Source organism: Ambystoma mexicanum, chromosome 8 (genome assembly GCF_040938575.1).
Source record: "Ambystoma mexicanum isolate Mex_15411 chromosome 8, UKY_AmexF1_1, whole genome shotgun sequence".
NCBI lineage: Eukaryota > Metazoa > Chordata > Amphibia > Caudata > Ambystomatidae > Ambystoma > Ambystoma mexicanum.
Window position 1 is genome coordinate 405445420 of NC_090929.1, and position 19761 is coordinate 405465180.

The following is a 19761-nucleotide window of genomic DNA, read 5'->3' on the forward strand; positions in this document are numbered from 1 at the left end:
CAAGATGTGGTACTAGTGCGGCATCCATTTTATGAAACTGGAACACTTGCACTGCAGTCATGCCTGGTTATCAAAATGAAGAAGCCCTCATTTGGATAGTCCCAGCGTTTGTTGGACGACCATTTTGTAATGAAAATGGCACACTGCTTGTGACCTTCTGAGATGTTCATCCATTGTAATACGTGTAAGAATCTGCGACTACAGCAGACTTGAGTTCTCCCCTTTGGCAATGGCTGTGCACAATGCATTTTGCTTCAGCAATATTCGGTATTTTCCTCGTTTTCATGCCAGGTTTTAGAAGCAGCAGGGTTGTGCATTAAACAGTTGACATTACCCCTTCTTTCATGTGCCCCACAACATGTTCTGCAAACTGAGTTTATCACATGGTATTGGTTGCATTTTCCCATAAATGTAATGTCAACAATAATCCTTAAAAAATACAAAGCAGTGAACACATCCTTAAAAACCAATGAAAGGTGTGGGGAGCTGGTTAATGGGGTGGAGCTAATTCTATGAGTTCACTGCACGCAATGGTGATATTTGCCAAACCAGAAAGTCTGTCCTTACTTGTTTTCTCAGATCCGATGAAGTATGCGATCCCGGCAAGTCCCACCATGGCGAACAGTATGCCCCCGGAGATCACACCTAGGGGAACATGAAACATACATATTACGAAACGCTGGATTCCAAGCCAGCAGCCCAAAGACCTGACGTCATCTTCTGAAGTGCAGACTTTCCAAGTCATACAATAAAGCAATGAACACCGCTCAGCCGGCGCGTGCTGCGCAGAGCTGCGTGATGACCCTCTTTCATTCCTCCAAGCCCGTCTGGAGGGGGCAGGGGAGGCCGGGGGGGGGGGGCAGGGCTGAGTGGGTGCAAGAAGGTGCCCCGTGTCTCCATGTGGAGGCTTTTGGAACTGTACAGCTTTCCGAGCAAGAGGGAGGCATGGGGCAGAATCGCGTGCTGCTCTTGTACTCAAGAGCATCAGCTGTTTCTATTATCACACACATATGAGATGTTCGTAACAGGTGTATTTATAGAGAATGTGTGCACCCCAGTGTGGCATATCTTGGCAATGATAACAAATGCTTATTGTCACCTATCTCTGTGGCACTCATTTTATCGATCTCAAAGGGATGAAGGATGGGTGGACCTGCTGGGATTCAAACCTGTGACCATGAGATCACACACAGAGCCAGGGACGTCATTTCACCAAAATGCAAGTCGTAGCGGAAGTGTCATCACATGACCCTTCACCTCTGATGACATCACAGGAAGTGGCATCATTAGACACCACCCCAAAGTGACATCACAGGAAGCGATGGAACATGACATTTCGCCCCTTGACAAAACAGGAAGTGGCATTGTATAATATTGTTCATAAGTACACTATGAATAATATGGCTACGATATCACTGTAATGTGCTATACATTTCATACAAGAATGAATCACCATACGCATCGTCAATATCGGTGTCTATAGGCCCATATTACCAAATTACTGTGATTGCACGCAGATTTCAAAGGCCAAATGATAATGATGTGTTATTATACACCACTTACGCTTAAGCGCTTTACATAGACTAACTATACATACAATATCACCCAACCTGTGTTGGTACTCATTCATCTACCTCAAAAGAATGAAAAGCTGAGTTGGCCTTCCCAGGATTCAAACCTGCAACCTGCAGATGACACACACATCGCAGCAGTAAGCATTCAACCCGCTGAGCTATCTTACCGGCTATTGTAAAATGAGCAATTACATGTCTGAATGTTCTCAAAGTCAGAAAGCAAATTACACTCTGTAGTGGATACCATTAAACTGGTAACTGAAATTTAACAGCAGGCTAGTTCATCTGCAGGTCTGGTACAAAGATGGCCACATGTCAAGCCTGAGTGGATCTTCTTTTCAGGCTTCAGGTGTTGGCAAAATACATACCGTTGGGAGGGCTCATAACTGTGCATTAAAGAATTTAGAGTACAGGGAAATTAGCGCACTCACACATCATCCCGTACTCTGGGCAATCGTTACCTTGTACATGAAAACAAACATCCTGAAGAGCATGCCAGGGAGATAGGAAAGATAGACACATTACATTAATTGTGGCACAACGAAATCGAGTGCCACTTTATGTGCTATGGTCAAACATTTTTACATTGTACACAAGCTTTATGGTATAAGGATCTTGCCAAGTGACCGAGGACACAGAGATAGAATGTCTTGTGAAGATCGTAACAGAGACAACAGCAGAAAAAAACATGCTATAACTGCATCTGGCAAGAAGCAAAATACAAAGTCCGAAATGGATGCTTATTCCACTCTTAATGATTTTTGGACGTTTTTGTCTTCATTGTGAATTTGAGGTGTTTAAGAACAGACTAAATCAGTGACTGCCCACTGAAGTGTGACTGAAATAAACCTTTAATGAGCCTAGCAATTATTGTAAAGAATACCAGAAGAGAAATGATTTGCTATTCCTATTCTTTCTTATTTGGGGTCACTGCTCAAAGTGCTACACTTGTGGAACCCTCAGTTTTTTTAAGAGGCCAGAACAAGAAAGCAAGCCCCTCCTGTCCCACAGCACAGGAGGCTCTGTTTTTTTTAGGGGGAGCAACGGAGACCACAGGGGTAGCAAGGGAGACCACAGGGGTCACAGCTGCGACCCCCGGCAACCCCCAAATAACGTCTCTGTACAGAGCCTTTCAACTGATGTATTAGTCCAGTGACCCACCGGCACAGACTGAATGGACGGCACGCACGCCATGACATGAATGGGGGATATGGTGAGGCTCTGCTGTGTATGAGGGAATTCCATACCCATGGGTGCCAATGCAATCCCCACAGACATTTCATCTGTTTCCTCCCGCGAGTTGGGCTCTGATCTACAGAGGGTGTCAGCCTCCTCTAGTTTATGGATGACTTACTGGGGCATACTGCACAATTTTCTTATGATTTACCTTCACCTCCCAAGTGAAAGGTGACCCCTTTAAATGTGTGCTTGCTCTTACAGGTTTGCCACTCAAGAGCATTTCTAATGCTTCCACTTTATAATATCTGCCAGATGACCAAGCACAGCCCTTGGTCTGCAGTATTATTTGTGTTTTAATTTATCTAACCAGCACAGATCATGCAGGCACAAGAAATCAACCAAGAATCATTGGCAAACCTAAGAAGGCCCACTGCTTGAATTGGACTCTGTTGTTTTGTTCCTGCAAATGAAATCAGGTTATATTTTCCCACAGTTGATACAAGACGACTGAGTGGATGGACATTGGGGCAAGAATAAACATGGCCACGCTAAATATGAACGTTCTCAGAAACAGTGCTGTAATAAACAGATATATATGAAGAATTAGCCATTTCAGCCAAGGAAGACACAAGACAGCACCCTCCAGTAACCTTCACCAGTGCTTAAATCATAAATAAATAAGTATCAGGGCCCAAATATTTTCTAGCATTCCTGTGACACTGCGGGCGGGCAGTTCCCCATCATTGCTGTCACCACGCATAGCTGCTCCCCACAGTGTTGACATATTTGGGTTTACAATACAGTGCCAGGGCCAAACACCCCACAAATTAAGCACTGGCCATCACTGGAGGTTCACCAACAGTTCGGAGCCAGATGTGCAATGCAGATTGCACATCTGGGAATGCACATTGCACATTGTGGGCATGCAAATTAGCTCAAAAGTTAATCTTTTTGCTCCAGGAAAATGCCTTTATCTGTAGGGCAGTGCTACTTTGCACACAGCATTTTTCAGCCCAAGACAGATTGCTCTCAAAGATTCAGACAACTGCATAGATGTTTCACCCTTGTCAGGGTTGTCAGTGCAGTAAATCTGACACCCTTGTGGTTGGAGCATTATATAAAATAGCACTACTCTATAGACAAAGACATGTTCCTGTCACAAAGGGTTCACATTTGAGCTAATTTACATGCCCATAATGCATTGCCCTTCTGGCTTTGAACTGCAACTGAACTTCCAGTAATGGCTACAGTGTGGTGCTGCGCTGTGTGTGACTTAGTTGAAATGGCTAGTTCTACCTTCACATTTCAGGTGGAGGGGCTTTTTTCTCAAGCCTTCTAACCCCACCATAACTTTGCTGGTGTTTGCTCAACCGGCTCCACCCACAGCGGGTTTCAGACTATACCGCAATGGGGATCCTTAAAAAGGGGGACATATGTATGTAGTTGGCTACATCCTTGAGAGCAGTTTGGATTGGGGTCAGAAAAAAACATGATAAAATATGACTGCCCTAAAAACAATGTTTTCCTGAAGCTTGATGTTTCAGCTAATCTGCATTCCCACAATTCATTTCCTATCCGGCTCTCAATTGGAGGTGAATTTACAGTGAGGGCTAGTAAGTGGCACTGTGCTATTTGTGAAATGGCTACTTCTACTTTCTCATGTCAGGTGGAACGTTATTTTCAAGCCTTTTAAACTCACCATAACTTTGATGTTAAAAGCTTGTTTACTGAAGTACACTGACAAGAAGTATCACACTCTGTTTTACCAAAGGAAATGCACACCAAAGACTTCACTGAACTAACCACCTTCAACTGCTTTGTAAATCTGCATGGAAAACATTCTAGTACCGTCTAAACATGCACACCTATCATATAGTTAACTACAAACTACAAACTACATAGTGGAGATATTAACTGGCTATAAGGCATTTTTACAATGCACGAAACAGCTCAACATGTTAACACACCCAGAACAAATATTGCCCTATAACATAATTCAGTGATTCATTCATTAACACGTATCTTTCAATGGTGCAGCTCAAAGTTATCACACAGACAATCGAAACTGAATAGACAAGTTACCACAGAAATGACAAACACAAGTAATCAATAACATTGTCAACAGTGCCCTACCATTCTAAATTGGCTCTTGTTAACGTTCTGCTTTAGTAAAGATGAAGTGGCATAAATAAAAAGCACCCTCTCTATTATGGAGCTCTGGTTGTTACAGATTGTGCGGTTATTTATTATGTTCTTTAACTACACTCAAATACAGCACAAAAATACAAATGTACCAAGAACCATGCAAATAACAAAAGCTCAAAAAGCAATACAGGACAACTAGCTTCCCAGCGAACACAGATGTGCTAGCATATACAAAATGGCAGACACTACAATATAGCTTTCACCATGATGAACTATTTCTGCATTACAGAAAAGCTTATTAACACCAGGCACCCACTACATACTGCTGCAAGCGCCCTGTCAGAGAACCAAAGCTCTCACTAGCCAGACCTAGAAGTGCAGAATGCTTCAGTTTGAAATGCTGGGTTTCTTAAACTTAAACTTTTAAATATGATTCTCCCTTTTATTCCTTTACACCTTCGTTCTATAGTAGTCACTGCTTTAGTCATGGGCTCCCTTGACTACTGCAATGCTATTTACCTTGGGCAACCAGATTTGTTAATCCATCGCCTTCAGGTGCTTCAAAATTCTGCTGCTCGCTTAGCTTTGAATGCACCTAGGTTCACGCATACTCTCCCACTGCTTTGTCAATTGCACTGGCTTCCGAAAAAAAGATCTTATCTATAGTGCATTGTGCAATTCAACAATCTTGGCCATCTTTTCTTCTCGCGAAACTTACTCGGTGCATGCCTTCTAGAGCCGTACGATCATGTTCCCAAATTCTGTGTGAAATCCCAAGGTTTTGTAAAGCCTGAGCTGGGGGTCGTTCTTTTTCAGTCCTTGCTCCGAAGTTATGGAATTCCCTCCCTTCCCATTTACAAGAGATACCCGATCCTCTATGTCTCTGCAAAGCTTTAAAGACATTCTTGTTTTGAAGACTTTTCTGTGTAAGTAGAGTTTGCTGGGATGGGTTCTTCTGCAATCTATTCTTTGGCACCCAGATGCCTTTGGGCCGTGGTTAGCGCTTTATAAATCAGGATACAATAGAATACAATACCTAAAGCTACAAGAAAAATAAATGTATATTTAAAAAAAGAAAAGCATCCTTTTAGCATAACCAACAAGGATCACTATATCCCCCTGTCTTTAAGGGTGGGCAATGTGTGCAGTTGTTGAGTTTTTGTTCTTTTTTCCCCCATAATACGCACACACAGAAATCTACAATGATTGTCACATATGTAGATGACGTAGGGCCTGAATCCTTCCATGTTCCTTCACCTATCACACAATGGAGGTTTGCTGGATCTACAAAAAATGTATCTCAAGAGACTAGCTAGCACCATCAGATCCGTAACAACATTAATCTAGGGTCGATGGCACACTGGGCGGGCAAGCTTTATAAGCCTAACCTAAGATGTCACAAGGCAGGCATCTATTCACAGTGGCACATTCTGAAGAACAATGAAAATAAAATAAAATCCTAAATTCACATTTGCAATTAATGCTATAAGAACATCTTCAGCGTCAGAGCTCTTTCGATATCTTCTCTAATGTAGCAGAGCCTGTCCATCTCCAGTCACGGCATCCTACCTTAAATATCACTCCAGGCCTGTGAGAGGTGACCAAAACCTTCCACTCAGCACATTTCTGGTTGTAGTTTGTCTCCCTGTGTGAGAGAGGGTATGCCCAAACATGGGTCCCTTGCTCGCTGTGCCATAGGGGAACAAGCGGCCCCTCAATGATGAGGTCGTACAAGGCTGAAACATGTCTAGGGTTGCTTGTGTTTCCATGCAGAGGGGACCTGTACTAGAAGTTCGGGCTAGGATTCTCCCATTGGTGGCAGTACCTGGCTAATTTGCATATGGCTGGACCCTTTTTGCAATGGCGCAGACGGCTACAAAATGGTGGCGTGCAAAGTTACCCATAGCAGTGTCAGTGGTTTAGATTTATTCAAAACATTCCAGCCATCACTTTTTTGGTTGTAGTTCACACTACAGAAGTCCCCACCTAGGCCAAACGGCCAAGCCACATGGCATCTTGTAACCTAGTTAAGGCGAGTGTGTGTGGCATCATATGGATGGAGAGGAAATAGAATAAAACCTCAAAAATCTACACCTTTATGGCCTGATACTGAAAATGCAGTGAATCCATTGCTAAGTTAATGGCCCACATGCTAAACCAGCTGAGCACAATCAGAAACACTTAAATGTGTGAAATCATCAAACTCTTTCTAATGTAATGCTGTTAACGTTTACTGACACTATAAAACCACAAAATATTACGAAATGATAATTGAAAGATAATATAGAAAATGTTGAATTATACACGGCAGGACAGTGCCACCCATTTCAATGCCTTTCAAGTACCAATTCCAATGGCTACATTTTTGGGCTATCACATGAGTACAAAGGAATCCTGTTCAAATTGCATTAATTAAAAAGCAGACCTCTTACCTTGCTGCTAAAGTAAAAATGAGTTGTACACTGACGTGTTGGCAACAGTTTTGCTGGAAACAGTGCTTCCTCAGGACTCCAAACGCCACAAGAAATATTCTGCCAGTTGTTAGTATTTCCTTTTGATAAACACTTTATTTCAATATAAGTACATTGCAATTCTGTGTGCATGTGGTCATTCTCAAACATGTCCCAATGGCCCGCCATTTTTGGATTATGATGGCACGAATCAGTGGAGGTCTTTCTGACTTTTTATAGAAACTGTTTCTGAGATTTAATCTGAAAGCACTCGGGATAATACAGACGCTTTCTCCAAAATCTGCACACACTCTGAGCAGGAAGAGACACTAAAGTATCAATCATAGGGGCCATCCACAGACTCAGCTAACAACACAGAAAACAGTTTAAGGTTTAATAATTTAGCAGACCCCTTTTGTCATTTAATTCTCCAGGTTCCTGAAAGGAGCCTTCTTGTCTCTGGTCTTCTATATCAGAAACCTATTTAGGCTCCTACACAATAATCACCAAGTTATTTTCTGTGGGTGTGCATAGGCCTATTGTCTGGTTAGAAAAAGGCAATTTAGGTAGGCACATTTTCTTTTACATACCAGATTGTAATCTAGAGTGTTACATTTGTAGGCTTGAGTTAAAACCTTAAAGGCGTTGAGCGGCGCTGTAATGTGGAAGCTCATTTTGTCAACTGACCATCCACTACATCATGAGGTTGTAGCAGCCCACACACGGTAAGGGGGTTAGTGATTCGATGCGCAGGAGCCCTTACTCATGAAGGATTAGTATATCATGTTAGTAATAGTAGTGGCAACGTATATATCCGGAAAGCGAGCCATCATATGGCAAGTCTAATTGCCTACGGGTGAACAGATCACATGCAACTACATTTCCATTAGACATCATGTATGGCAGGTGTGCTGCATGCCAGCTTCCTAGCTATTAGACGCTAAAGAAGGCTAGCATTAGTAACATAAAGTTAAAGGTTAAAAAATAAGCAACAATAATGGAAGTTTGCAGACAGAGGCAGCAAGAAAGACGGACAGAAGCATTCAAGTTACAACATATTAAAAGCACTGTCCTGCCCACACTCATAGGAGTGTCATGTTTCTGCCCTAGGCGCAATCAAAATAACTGCCATTCATCAGGAGTGCAGGTTAAATGATCATCGTACTATTTCTCTGGACTCGCCACATGTATTATTGTTGGAGCAGCACTTTAGCTAGTGTATGTGGCCATGTTTCTAGGGACAACTTTGTTGAGTTTGCTTTATTGTGGAAATAAGACACATGCTTTTGTGGCAGCTCTGTTGGAATATGTCCAATCGCGTATACAGGACCACTATCAGTGCATGATCTGTTCACCTGAGCTACGCTGGAATGGTTTTTAGCTCACATTTACGAGTTCAAACAAGCATCTTAAGTTCCTTCCGAGTCAGTCCTGTAATTTCATATCTGTAATATTTTGGGCTTTTCTGCGCTGCCCGCTCATTGAACCGCACAACTATTTTCTGTCTTGGAGCTAACGTGAAATTAGGCAATGAACTAAACGAATATAACTGCCAGGTGGGGTAGATTCTTGGGCCATTCACTGTCCTCGGTGTGTGGAGGTGTCTGGCACTTTACACAGCCATGCAAAGGAAAGTGGAGTTTTCCAGGCAACAGATATGTGTTCATTAATAGCATTTGAAGATGCTTCTAAGGGAAACAGAAGTCCAGGGACAGCGTCATAGCTTTCAACGTTTGCACTCGAAATGGGTCACAAGTCTTGCGGTGCAGAGGCTCCCAGAGCAGTGCCCCCATGTTGGCAGTCTTATAACATAGCCAAAAACATCTTTAATTCAGGATATTAAATGTGCACTTTGCAGCACACGCGTTACAGGCTGCCTCTGCTGGCACCCTCAGGCCATCACCTCTCTCTGGCCTCTTGCAATATCCAGCAGCTTGCTTTTCACCATGTTGCCTTTTTGCTCTGGTTAGGACTGCATTAGCACATTGCTGACAAACAACAATTGATAGCATTTCAGTGGGCATTTCGTGTTTCAGGTCCCCCCTGGCTGCCTGGCCTGTGATACACTGTAGCTATTAACACCTTTGCCGCATTTCATTGTCTCCATTATAAATTATCTAAGCATCCCACGTGTGCATCAGACTGTTTTTCCCAGTTGTACGAAATGGGACCACCCAACATCAAGTTGAAATCTTCAGCCAACCCTGCAAAGGAGATCTTTTCAAGTTCTTATATGCACATGCAAAGATGGTGCATTAGATGCTGTCGGTGTCGATGCTGGATGCAATGATAGTAAGGAGTGTCTGACAATGCAAGTGCCTCCTTGGTCTTGACAGGCCATTATCCGCTTTCTCTTAGCATACCGGTGAGTGGTTTGTGGTGAGGACATACAGATCCCTTTTGCTTTTCCTTCTTGTTCAGGTAATGGCTTGCAGGTTCTTGTCCGCATTGCACTCCCTCTACTATTTTCCCTAATGCGCTTCAAGCAGAGCAGAAATTCATGTTTGCATCACTTTGCTTTCTCATACTCTTCGTGTACTGCTTCTTTCTTTTCTCAGATGTCCTGGATCTGGACTGGATCTGGAATTGGTTGATCTCAGGTGCATCCTGCCGCCTGGTGTGAGAGCTCTGCTTATATTTACTAGTCCACTCGCTTGGCGCATGTGGTTTCCCACACTCCACAGCACAAGTAAATGTCCACCCAAGGAGAGCCAACACGCATTGATGGGGGTACTAAAAATTATAGCTTGGTGGGTTAGTTGAATGGGTTAGGTTAAGAAAGAAGGACAAGTGAAGTGGGCGGGTGGTGCTAGTTCTCCGTTATTATGACATGGTGACGGTATCCCCCTTTTAATTCTCCTCCAAAGCTTCCCCTAGCCTTACTGAGTCTACCTTCACTTTCACAGACATGTACTTCTTCATGCCTTTACTTCTTCATGCCTTTACTTCTCCATGCCTTTACTTCTGCATGCCTTTACTTCTCCATGCCTTTAATTCTTCATGCCTTTACTTCTTCATGCCTTTACTTCTCCATGCCTTTACTTCTTCATGCCTTTACTTCTCCATGCCTTTACTTCTCCATGCCTTTACTTCTCCATTCCTTTATTTCGTCTGCATCTTCACATTGTGAAGGTGGTAATGCATGTGGTTAATGTTAGGTAAATGTTAGGGTTTGGTCAGGAGGTGGCAAGGGGTAGAATATGGGGTGAAAAAGAAGGTAGGGTACGGGGGTCTCCCCCTGTAATGATAAAGTGAATGCTAAGAGAAGTGAGCGACAGGAGAAGTAAAGATATGGAGAAGTAAATGTGACTAAGTGAATGTGTGGCAAGGTGAATGCAGGGCTAGTAAAGCCATACATCCCATGGTGATCCAGTGCAGCTTGCCACATTTAATGTATTCTTGCTATCTAGATGCAGGTTTTTAACAAACTGTCTCCAAGAGTAATCAACAAGACAGTTCATGAATATTAGATTGTGGCCTGTTTCCTCAAGATGTGGCCAACTCTGATCGCTTGCTGTTGCTCTTCTACCAAGGTTAGGGTCCTGGCACAATGTTGTCCTGCAAGTGGGTAGGTCTTCCACTTCTACCTCCCAGAACAGGTTTTGTTTACCATATGCCTCTGCTCTCAGTTTGGCTGAAAAACATTGCTTACCTTAGCTCCAAGCTCTCCAAACTACATCGTGATCCCTTCAAATGTTTCCCGCCTCACCTTCGTTGCTCAGCTCATGTCAGGAAGTAGTGAATGGGCTGGGTTCATTTCCAGCCTCATTGCTTTTTCCGCTCCCGAGGCGCCTACAGTACCACATGCTCTCCTATGAAAGTGAATACTATTCTCTAGCCTTTTTTGGTTCTCTTTATTTCAAGTCATCGCGCTGTAACTTGTAAACATCTAAGTGTAGAGTTTCTGGGCAGAGATCAGGTATGTCCAATATACAGCCCAGAGTCTCCGCTGCTGCTTTCATGTGAGTCCCTAGGATTTCTGCATTTGTCCAGCTCTAATTGTTGTTCATTTATTCCAGTGTCTGTATCTTTGCTGTCAGTTACCTGGTGACTCCACTTGGCATAACACTTCTGACCCTGGTTCCTTAACCTCAAATCAACCTTCTGTGTTCTTAGCTCCCAAGTTTAGTAAATATGCCCTAGCGTGTTGCCACCATGCTATACACCTTGTTAAATGTGTTATTGAGGAGAGTTGTTTTAGAGTTTGTTTTGATCTGCATTCTCATTATGCTGGTCTTCTCTCGGGTAGGGCGTGTGGCAGTGGGGAGGCCGACCAACAAAGGGATTCTGTCCTTCTTCAGGATTTTAGTTATTACTTTTTGGGGGTGAATAAATCAACTTGCCCCTTTGATCTTCTAGTTTGACCTTTTTCTGGACTTCTAGAGTTAAATGTGGGTTGCACTAAGTAGAAATAGACATTAGCGCTCTCAAAATCTCCTTTTGCCAGTAGACAATTCCTCTTTTTTCTAAAGCCTAGGTGAAGGTATGTCTCCTTGGGCTATGCTTATATGAAAAGCTTGCCCCAACTAGCAGCCTCATTTTGTTTTGGAAATTACACCTCTATTTCGATGTTGGTCTGAGTGGCTGCTTTCCTGCTAAACCATCTCTCTTCTATGCCATCCCACCCTTGTTGCTTGGCCTCATAACAGGGATCAGGCAGATATCACTCTACCACCCCGTATTCGTCTCAAGGACGCAGAAGGCAATAAGCATAAGCAGAGCTCAGATGACACAAAACAGGCTTGGCAAGTCAATGAGACACAATACGTAGCAGAATGCCTCCGTCCACCACCTTATCACCATGTGGCCGAACTCTTTAAAATCTGCAAGGAGCTGGCCAACCCTGCTGCAGTCTCTACCCCTCCTGTTGCCTCCCAGGCTCTTTGCAATGCCGTTGCCTCTCACTTCATTTCAAAAACCCAGGACATCCTGTCCACCCTCTGCACCCGCACTCCTCCTCTTCCCTCTCCATCTGTGCTTGCTGGCCCTCCTTTAGCCACCCTCCCACCATCCTTCTCGTCCTTTCCTCTTTTCACCCCTGACGAGGTTGCTAGACAAGTCCGATCTATGAAAGCCTCTTCAAAACAGGTTCATCCCTGTTCCTCTAAAACCATCAAGGACCACATTGACACCCTCGCTCCAGCCCTTGCTGATTTTTGCAACCACTCCTTTGCCTCTGGATCCTTCCCCTCCCCTCTGAAGCACTCCTTTGTGCATCCTCTTCTCAAGAAACCCACAGCTGATCCTTCTTGTCCAGCTAACTATCGCCCAATTTCCATTACTCCCTTTCTTGGCAAACTCCTGGAAAAGTTGGCCATCTCTCAGCTTAACCTTCATTCCAATTCTATTGGCTGTCTCCATGGCCACCAGTCTGGCTTCAGAGCTGCCAGAAGCATGGAAACTGCTCTCCTAAACATCCGTGAAGATCTGCTCACCAACCTTGACTCTAACATTCCCTCTGTCCTCATCCTCCTCGATCTGTCTTCTGCCTTTGTCACTCACGGTCAACCATACCATCCTGCTCAACCGTCTCTGTGAAAACCTGGGTATCACTGATCAGGCTCTGGCCTGGCTGACCTCTTTCCTCTCAGATCGACCCTCCCAGGTCCAACTTGGGTCCTTCCTTTCATCTATCTTCCTCTCTACCTGTGGTGTTCCCCAGGGGTCTAACCTCTCGCCCTGGCTTTTCAACCAATACCTGGCAACTCTCGCCCACTGCATTGCCATTTTCTGCTCAAATTTCCAGTGCTACGCTGACGACACTCAACTCATTTTCAGGCTGCCCTCTGCCACCTCCTCTCCCTCTCTCATCTCTGATTGCCTAACTGCCATTCAATATTGGTGTGCCGCCAATGATCTTTGTCTGAATGCCAGCAAGACAGAGATCCTCCTCATTGGCACACCTTCACCATCCTTTCCCCTCACTCTCTGGCCGGCCTCTCTTGGCCCTCCTCCTACACCCACCTGCGAGGCTAAGAACCTCAGGGTCATCTTTGACTCCACCCTTTCCTTCTCCGCCCACATCTCTGAGGTCTCTAAAAAGTCAAATTTCCGACTGCACCTCCTCAGAGGTACTCTGCCTTTCCTCTCCTTCCCCCAGAAGCTCATGGTATCTCAAGCTCTGGTTCTCTCTAGCTTGGACTATTGTAACAGCCTCTTTCTAAATCTACCTGCCTCTACTCTCCGCCCTCTGCAACTAATCCAGAACAGGACTGCAAGACTTTTCCTTGGCATCAAGCCCTGGGATCATATCTCTCCAGCTCTGAAATCTCTTCACTGGCTCCCAGTGGATGCAAGGATTAAATTCGAAACCCTCTGCATTGTCCACAAGGCTTTCTGGGGCCTGGGTCCAAAATACCTTCAGCTATCCCTCCGCAAATACCTCTCCTCTCGAGCTCTTCGCTCCTCTACCTCCAACTCACTCAGGCTCAGTCATTTTTCTAAGAAACGAGCTGGGGGTAGATCTCTATCTTCGGCTGGGGCCTCCCTCTGGAACAGCCTCCCTGCCACTCTAAAACTTGAGGAGAACCATCTCCGGTTCCGGAAGCACCTCAAGACCTTCCTCTTTTCTTCTGCCTTTGCTCCCCCTCTCCCCTGCTGATCTGTTCTCTCTTGGCACCGTGGTACCTGCACATCCTGTCACCCTCCCGCACTGCCTCCGGGCCACCCCTTGCACTGGGGTCTGTATCTGTACCCATACAGCCCCCCTTTTTCTTCCTGCACTTATCGGACCTACCCTGTCTGCTGCTTTAAACCTAGCACTTGCAAATTGCTGGCTGCATTACCACTTTTTGTTGCCTTTATTATTTATTTTTTGTTATTTATCTGTTTCTCCTCTGCTCCACACTTTCCACCTCTCCCCCTTCCATGCACTTTTCCCTTCCCCCCTCTCCCATGCCCTTGCGCGTTCTCAATGTCACTGGGCCTAGTAAGATTGCTGTTTTGTTCTCCCCTGTTCCCCTCCCATGCCTTGTCACGCTCTGAAACACTTGTGTACGAGCGCAATAGAAATAAAATATCAATCAATCAATGTGTGGCTGCATGGGCTTGTGGCACTGCTACCTGCAGGCCTCCTTCCTCCTGAGCTCATCTGCACCCTAACAAGGTCTTGTCTCCTAGCAGATGTCCAAGTCAGGTGAAGCAGAATCCCACCCATTGCCCACTTCATAGCTGCCCCCTGGTCTTGGTTACCAGTTATTTTAGTTTGTCCATCTGTATGGAAGAACAATGTGCCGTACCTTTAGCCAAAAAACGTGTAGGCCTTTATCCTGGAACTGTTGTGGTTACAGGAAACTTTGAAATGATCCCTGTGCCTTTGCTTGTCTTAGAAAATACAAAAGGATATTTTTACAAGAAACCTGGTTAGAGGACCCATTCCAAATGGATGGATACAATACAATTTGTAAACCAGCTTGGAAAGTCCCTAGTTGATGGCCGTTGGGTGGATTGGCCATAGCAATTGACAATTCTATATGAGCCACAAAAAGTGTCCTCCATATAGGTGTCTGCAACCCGCTAGCTCTTAAACTGACTTGGAAGCACATGTTTTCTCAAAGAGTTTGCTGATAGTTAATGTGTATTGGAATCCATTAAAATATGAAGGGATTACTGTTCTGGAAGAATTAAATGATATTCTTACTCGCTGGGTGATTGAAGGGAACTCTGATAACATATTATTGGCGAGTGATCTTAACTGTTATTGTCATGATATTTTTAAAGTTGACTGTTTACAATGGCACTTTTCCTAACGTTGGCCAACTTTTACACCTAAGCGAAGAGGACTCAGTGGGCTATGTTCCAGAATTTTTGGAGCCTGGTTTAGGTAAATCGTAACATTAAAGGAGATATTCCCACGTCACCTACATGGCAAAGAGGTTCCTTATGTTCCCACATTGATTCTATTTATGTTTCATCGAATTTACATGTACTATGTACATCTTTAGATGCTGTTTTCTCAGAACTCAGTGGAAATGCGTGCCTGATATTTAATGTTAGTCTGTTGTATGAAAAATATCATATGATTACTCAATTGGCGTAATTAGAGCGGAGCAAGCCCAAACATAGGAACATTTGGTGTCCTTTCTTGCTAAAGGCATTTTATTAAAAAAAACTGTTTTTATGATCATTCGGCCCTGGATTACTCCATCCTCTTTAATTATACGAATTGTACATCGAATGTATGCATAAGCATATCTATGATAAGAAAGTGATGAAAAGAAGTGTAACTTCAGGGAAGATACAGAGCTGTGATAGCTTCAAAGGACAGGCAAGTGATGCTAGCACTCCCTATATCTAAACAATCCAGTATTTTTTGGAGCTTAGTTAAGACCACCTCGAAATCACACACCAGTCTATCCGTCAATCCTATTTCGGAAAAGGTTAAGCACACTTTCTATTCAAAGCTTTATACCCATAGCCTTAACAAACTGGTGTTATAGACTGGAGAAAATTGAATATGTGAGAGGGACATTTTTCAAGACAGACAAAGAGTATCTTATGATAAGATCATAAAATACGAGAGCTGCGGGTCTGCATAGGTTGGCAAATGTAACACTATCGGACAACCCCAAGATTTGGGCAGAAAGATTGTATATGTTATTTTACACATAATTCCATGTGGAATCATGGCACTTTTTTGGCATCCATCTTTCAAAATTCCAATTCATAAAAAGTTGATAGATAGGACACTGGCAACTATGATCCTATCACCCTTTTAGATGTCACTAGAAAGACAGTTGCTTGCCTAATCCTGAATGGCCTTCAAGACTGGGAAATTCATCAAATTTCAAACTGGTTTTCAGAAAAAAAATTGTCACTATATTAAACTGTTTAGTTCTGACCTTTTTAATAATAGGACTATTACAATGGGCAATTAACAAGTATAGTTGGCATGTTTTAACCTAAGTGTAGCATTTGCTTCAGTGATAAGATCAATGTTTTGGTGCAAATAAAAAAATGGGAGATTCCAGAAGGCATTTAAATAATTCTGAGGATGATTCCCAAAATGTCTGTGAATAAAGTTGAATTAAAGGAGAATGGAGAACTAGCAAGAGAAATTCCCACCTCTCTGGGCTTATGCCAAGGTTGTGTGATGGCGCCCACCTTATTTAATCTATATGTATCTGATATAAATGAACTTCTCGAAACTTGCAACACATTCCCAATAAAATTGGAAGACTTAATACTTTCATGGCTGGCTTACATGATGACATCATTATCTTCTTTGATGCAACCACTATAGCGTTGCACGCAAGATGCCGCTGTTTCGTTTATATGCTGATAAGCACAACCTACAAATTGATGCACATAAATCCAAACTTGTAAGATTTGCTAGCTCCACCAAATCCCTGAGGTTTTGTTGGCTCATCAGGGATATGATTTTAGAATGCACCAGGAATTTCATTTATTTGCGGTTTTAATAATAATAATGAAAACATCTTTTTGAAGGATTAAGATCTGGGGCCATGCCACCGATTGCACCAATGAAGTTTATGGCTCGTATATTTTGTAAGTTTCCTTATTAACCACTAATCAAATCTTTAAAATGAAAGTAGTTCCGGCAATTATTTACAAGCTAGAACTACAGTATTTCAAAAACTGTATGGAATTAAATAAATTGGAGGGATATATATATATATATATATATATGTAACAAAATGATGGTGGTTCTCCCTATCTTGACTCCATGGTTTTAATGCAATCTGAGTTTAGTTTCATTGCTCTCCAACATAACACAAATTCTGCGGAGGAAACTGCAAATATTAGCTACCGTTCCAAAACCTCCAACAATCTTCCTGCATGTGGATATAAATATGATTCTCTAAAACAAAACAATAACATCATGACAGCGGTTAAAAGATTTGTGAAATGAAATTAACTTTTATTAGCCCATATATGGGCTACTAATGAAATGTTAATAAACTTTCTGTATTTGGTGTAAATTAAGCCATTCATTTTGATTGGATCAACACACAAAATTGTATTGAATCTTATACTTAATAAGAAGAATGAGCTAAAATACATTATGGTCATGGTCAACTTCCAGCACACACTGAAAGATTGCCCTTGAGTTACTTTATATTGATTCACCTTCTAACCTTACACGCACCCTGAAGGTGGTTGGGCCAAGAAGGAAAATAAGAAGAGATTAACATGTGTGTCAGTTATGCAGCGAGGAAACTTTCTAGACTTTGAAGCATGTATTAATAGATTGTGTCAATCCTATGGAATTAAGAATTAATTATTTTAGCAAATGTGTACATAATGTGACCCCAGTGTTTATGACCCTTTCATGGAATCATTTTATCCTTTGCAATCAGGTGTCATTATTTGAGGCACTAGAAAGTAATTGACCATCTACAGGAAAAATTGCATGAAATTCCCCTTATCTGATTGTTATATTATATTATCTGTGTTTTATTATTGAATTGTGAGGTGTGGATATTGTTATGAATTATTTTTCATATGGAATATCTGAACGGTTTAAACATATAACAAAAAAAATATTTTTTCAAAATGCACCTCAGAGATCAGAGTATAAAACCATGTTAGTGGAAGTGTCCAGGTTCAAGTTTCATTCAGAGAATATTGCTCAACATTATGATACAAGCTGTAGCAATTCTCCAGCAAGAGCTTATCTTCCATTACACTGCGGAATCCTGAACACCATGTTTGTAAGATCAAATTGTACTTTGCAGCCCTCTAGCAGGTGATACAGATACGCATGACGCTGAGCTTTCAGGAAGGGAAATAAATCTGATCTGCACTGATGGCGATGACAAATAATAATATGTGCAAAAAATGGTAGCATAAAATAACAATCATTACATGTAATTGTAATATTACCAAGTCAAACTCAGCACAATCCAAAGCTTTGTCCAACAAATAAATGTGGATTGTGGTGCACCAACTACATGGGTGTAGCGAACAAGGGGTTAAAGCTTCCCATCATAGGCATAGATTACACCTGTTTTGAGGTCGCTGTTTACCAAGATAGGCTGTTGTTCCTGTTCTGTGTAGATCTCCACCGGAAGACTAAGCAGATTAAGTGGGAAACCCTAAGCCGCATGGGACATTCTATAGCACCTGAGTGTCTCCCTTATCATCCTGTGATGGATTGCTGTATGTAAGAGTGTGAAAGCCTTCAGCTTTTTGATTTTTATTCACATAAAATGAAAGTAATTCTGTTTCTGAAAGGGTTATCTACTAATGAGATCCTCCTTTCAAAAATGTGCAATGCCAACATGTGCGCACATTTGCCCGTGCTGTAACCAGTGCCCTGACATCTACAGCTCCAGCTCTGAACTGGCACAGGGTAGGTACAAAGGTGAAACAGGCATCCCTGATAGCAGCTGGTACACAAAGTCCCTGCAAGCAGAGGTCACTTTTTAATCTCCTTAACCTCTGATTTAAATGATAATAATTGTATGTCTTAGTCTGTTGGCATGTACATCTTTAAATAGAAGCCATGCCTACTGGTGGCATGGTGACTACTAAGAGTACACTGCAATTTGATAACATACAGTTGTCAGCTCTGTGAGAAGGACAGCAGCTATGACAAGGGTCATGTGTATTAGCGTCTGGTCTCACTGTCCTTAATACAGCCTTTTGGAAGAATTGCCATAATGCTGCCTCTTAGGGTCTCCTGGAGGAGTGGTAACACCTTTCCTCAGTGCGTGTACTCAAGGATCGAAATAATATTGGATAAACAGGAGCTAAAAGCAACTCCTCAGTCTCGGGAGGATAGCTCAGGGGCAGCGTGGTCACCTTGGAAGCAAGACGACACGGAGCACCACAGGTTCGATACCCGGGTCCGCGCCTGGAAACCTCTGAGTATTAAGCGCATTATAAATAACCTATCATATCATATCATATCATATCCAGCATTCACCAGTGACCAGGAGCTATCAAGGGGTAACAAGGAGAAAGTAAATAACGTTCCGCAAATTAAACTTCCACATAAAATGGAAACATGTGATTGTGTCTATTATTTATGGCCCTTTAAGCTTTAAATGGCGTATAGATGTGTCCTAATGTTTATTTATAGATTGTCTCAAACACAGAGTGAAATTCACATAGGTGCATTTGTTCAGCATCCGTTGGCCTGGAGAGTCGAAAGTAGCTCCTGGTAGATGCTGGTGTCAAGCTAACATGGCTCTTCTTGGCTTCATGTAGGAGGTAAATAGCTCACAGCTCCCCTCAGTCTCGAGCCCTGGTTGCTCCAGGATGTCTCCTTGGAACCAGTACTTCAAAGGCAGCACTGACATAACAAAGCCACTGTAATACTGGGGTGCAGACCACCAGAGTCCCTTTGAAGTCAGCAGGTATGGGACGATGGCAGAGTTGGAGTAGCTAGAGAGGAAAGGTTGGCCTGGAGAAGGGTCCCACGGTCTAGGTTTCTGTTAGGGCACTCT

General features: G+C 42.9%; 1 protein-coding gene across 1 annotated transcript in view; it reads right to left on the reverse strand.

Annotated features, from left to right (window-relative positions):
- LOC138471996 (tumor necrosis factor receptor superfamily member 1B-like) overlaps positions 1–19761 on the reverse strand; it is a 340373-nt gene that overhangs the window by 71140 nt on the left and 249472 nt on the right. The window contains exon 7 of the mRNA XM_069609902.1: positions 568–645. Within this exon, the coding sequence (XP_069466003.1) occupies positions 568–645 (78 nt within the window). The remainder of the gene's footprint in view (positions 1–567; positions 646–19761) is intronic.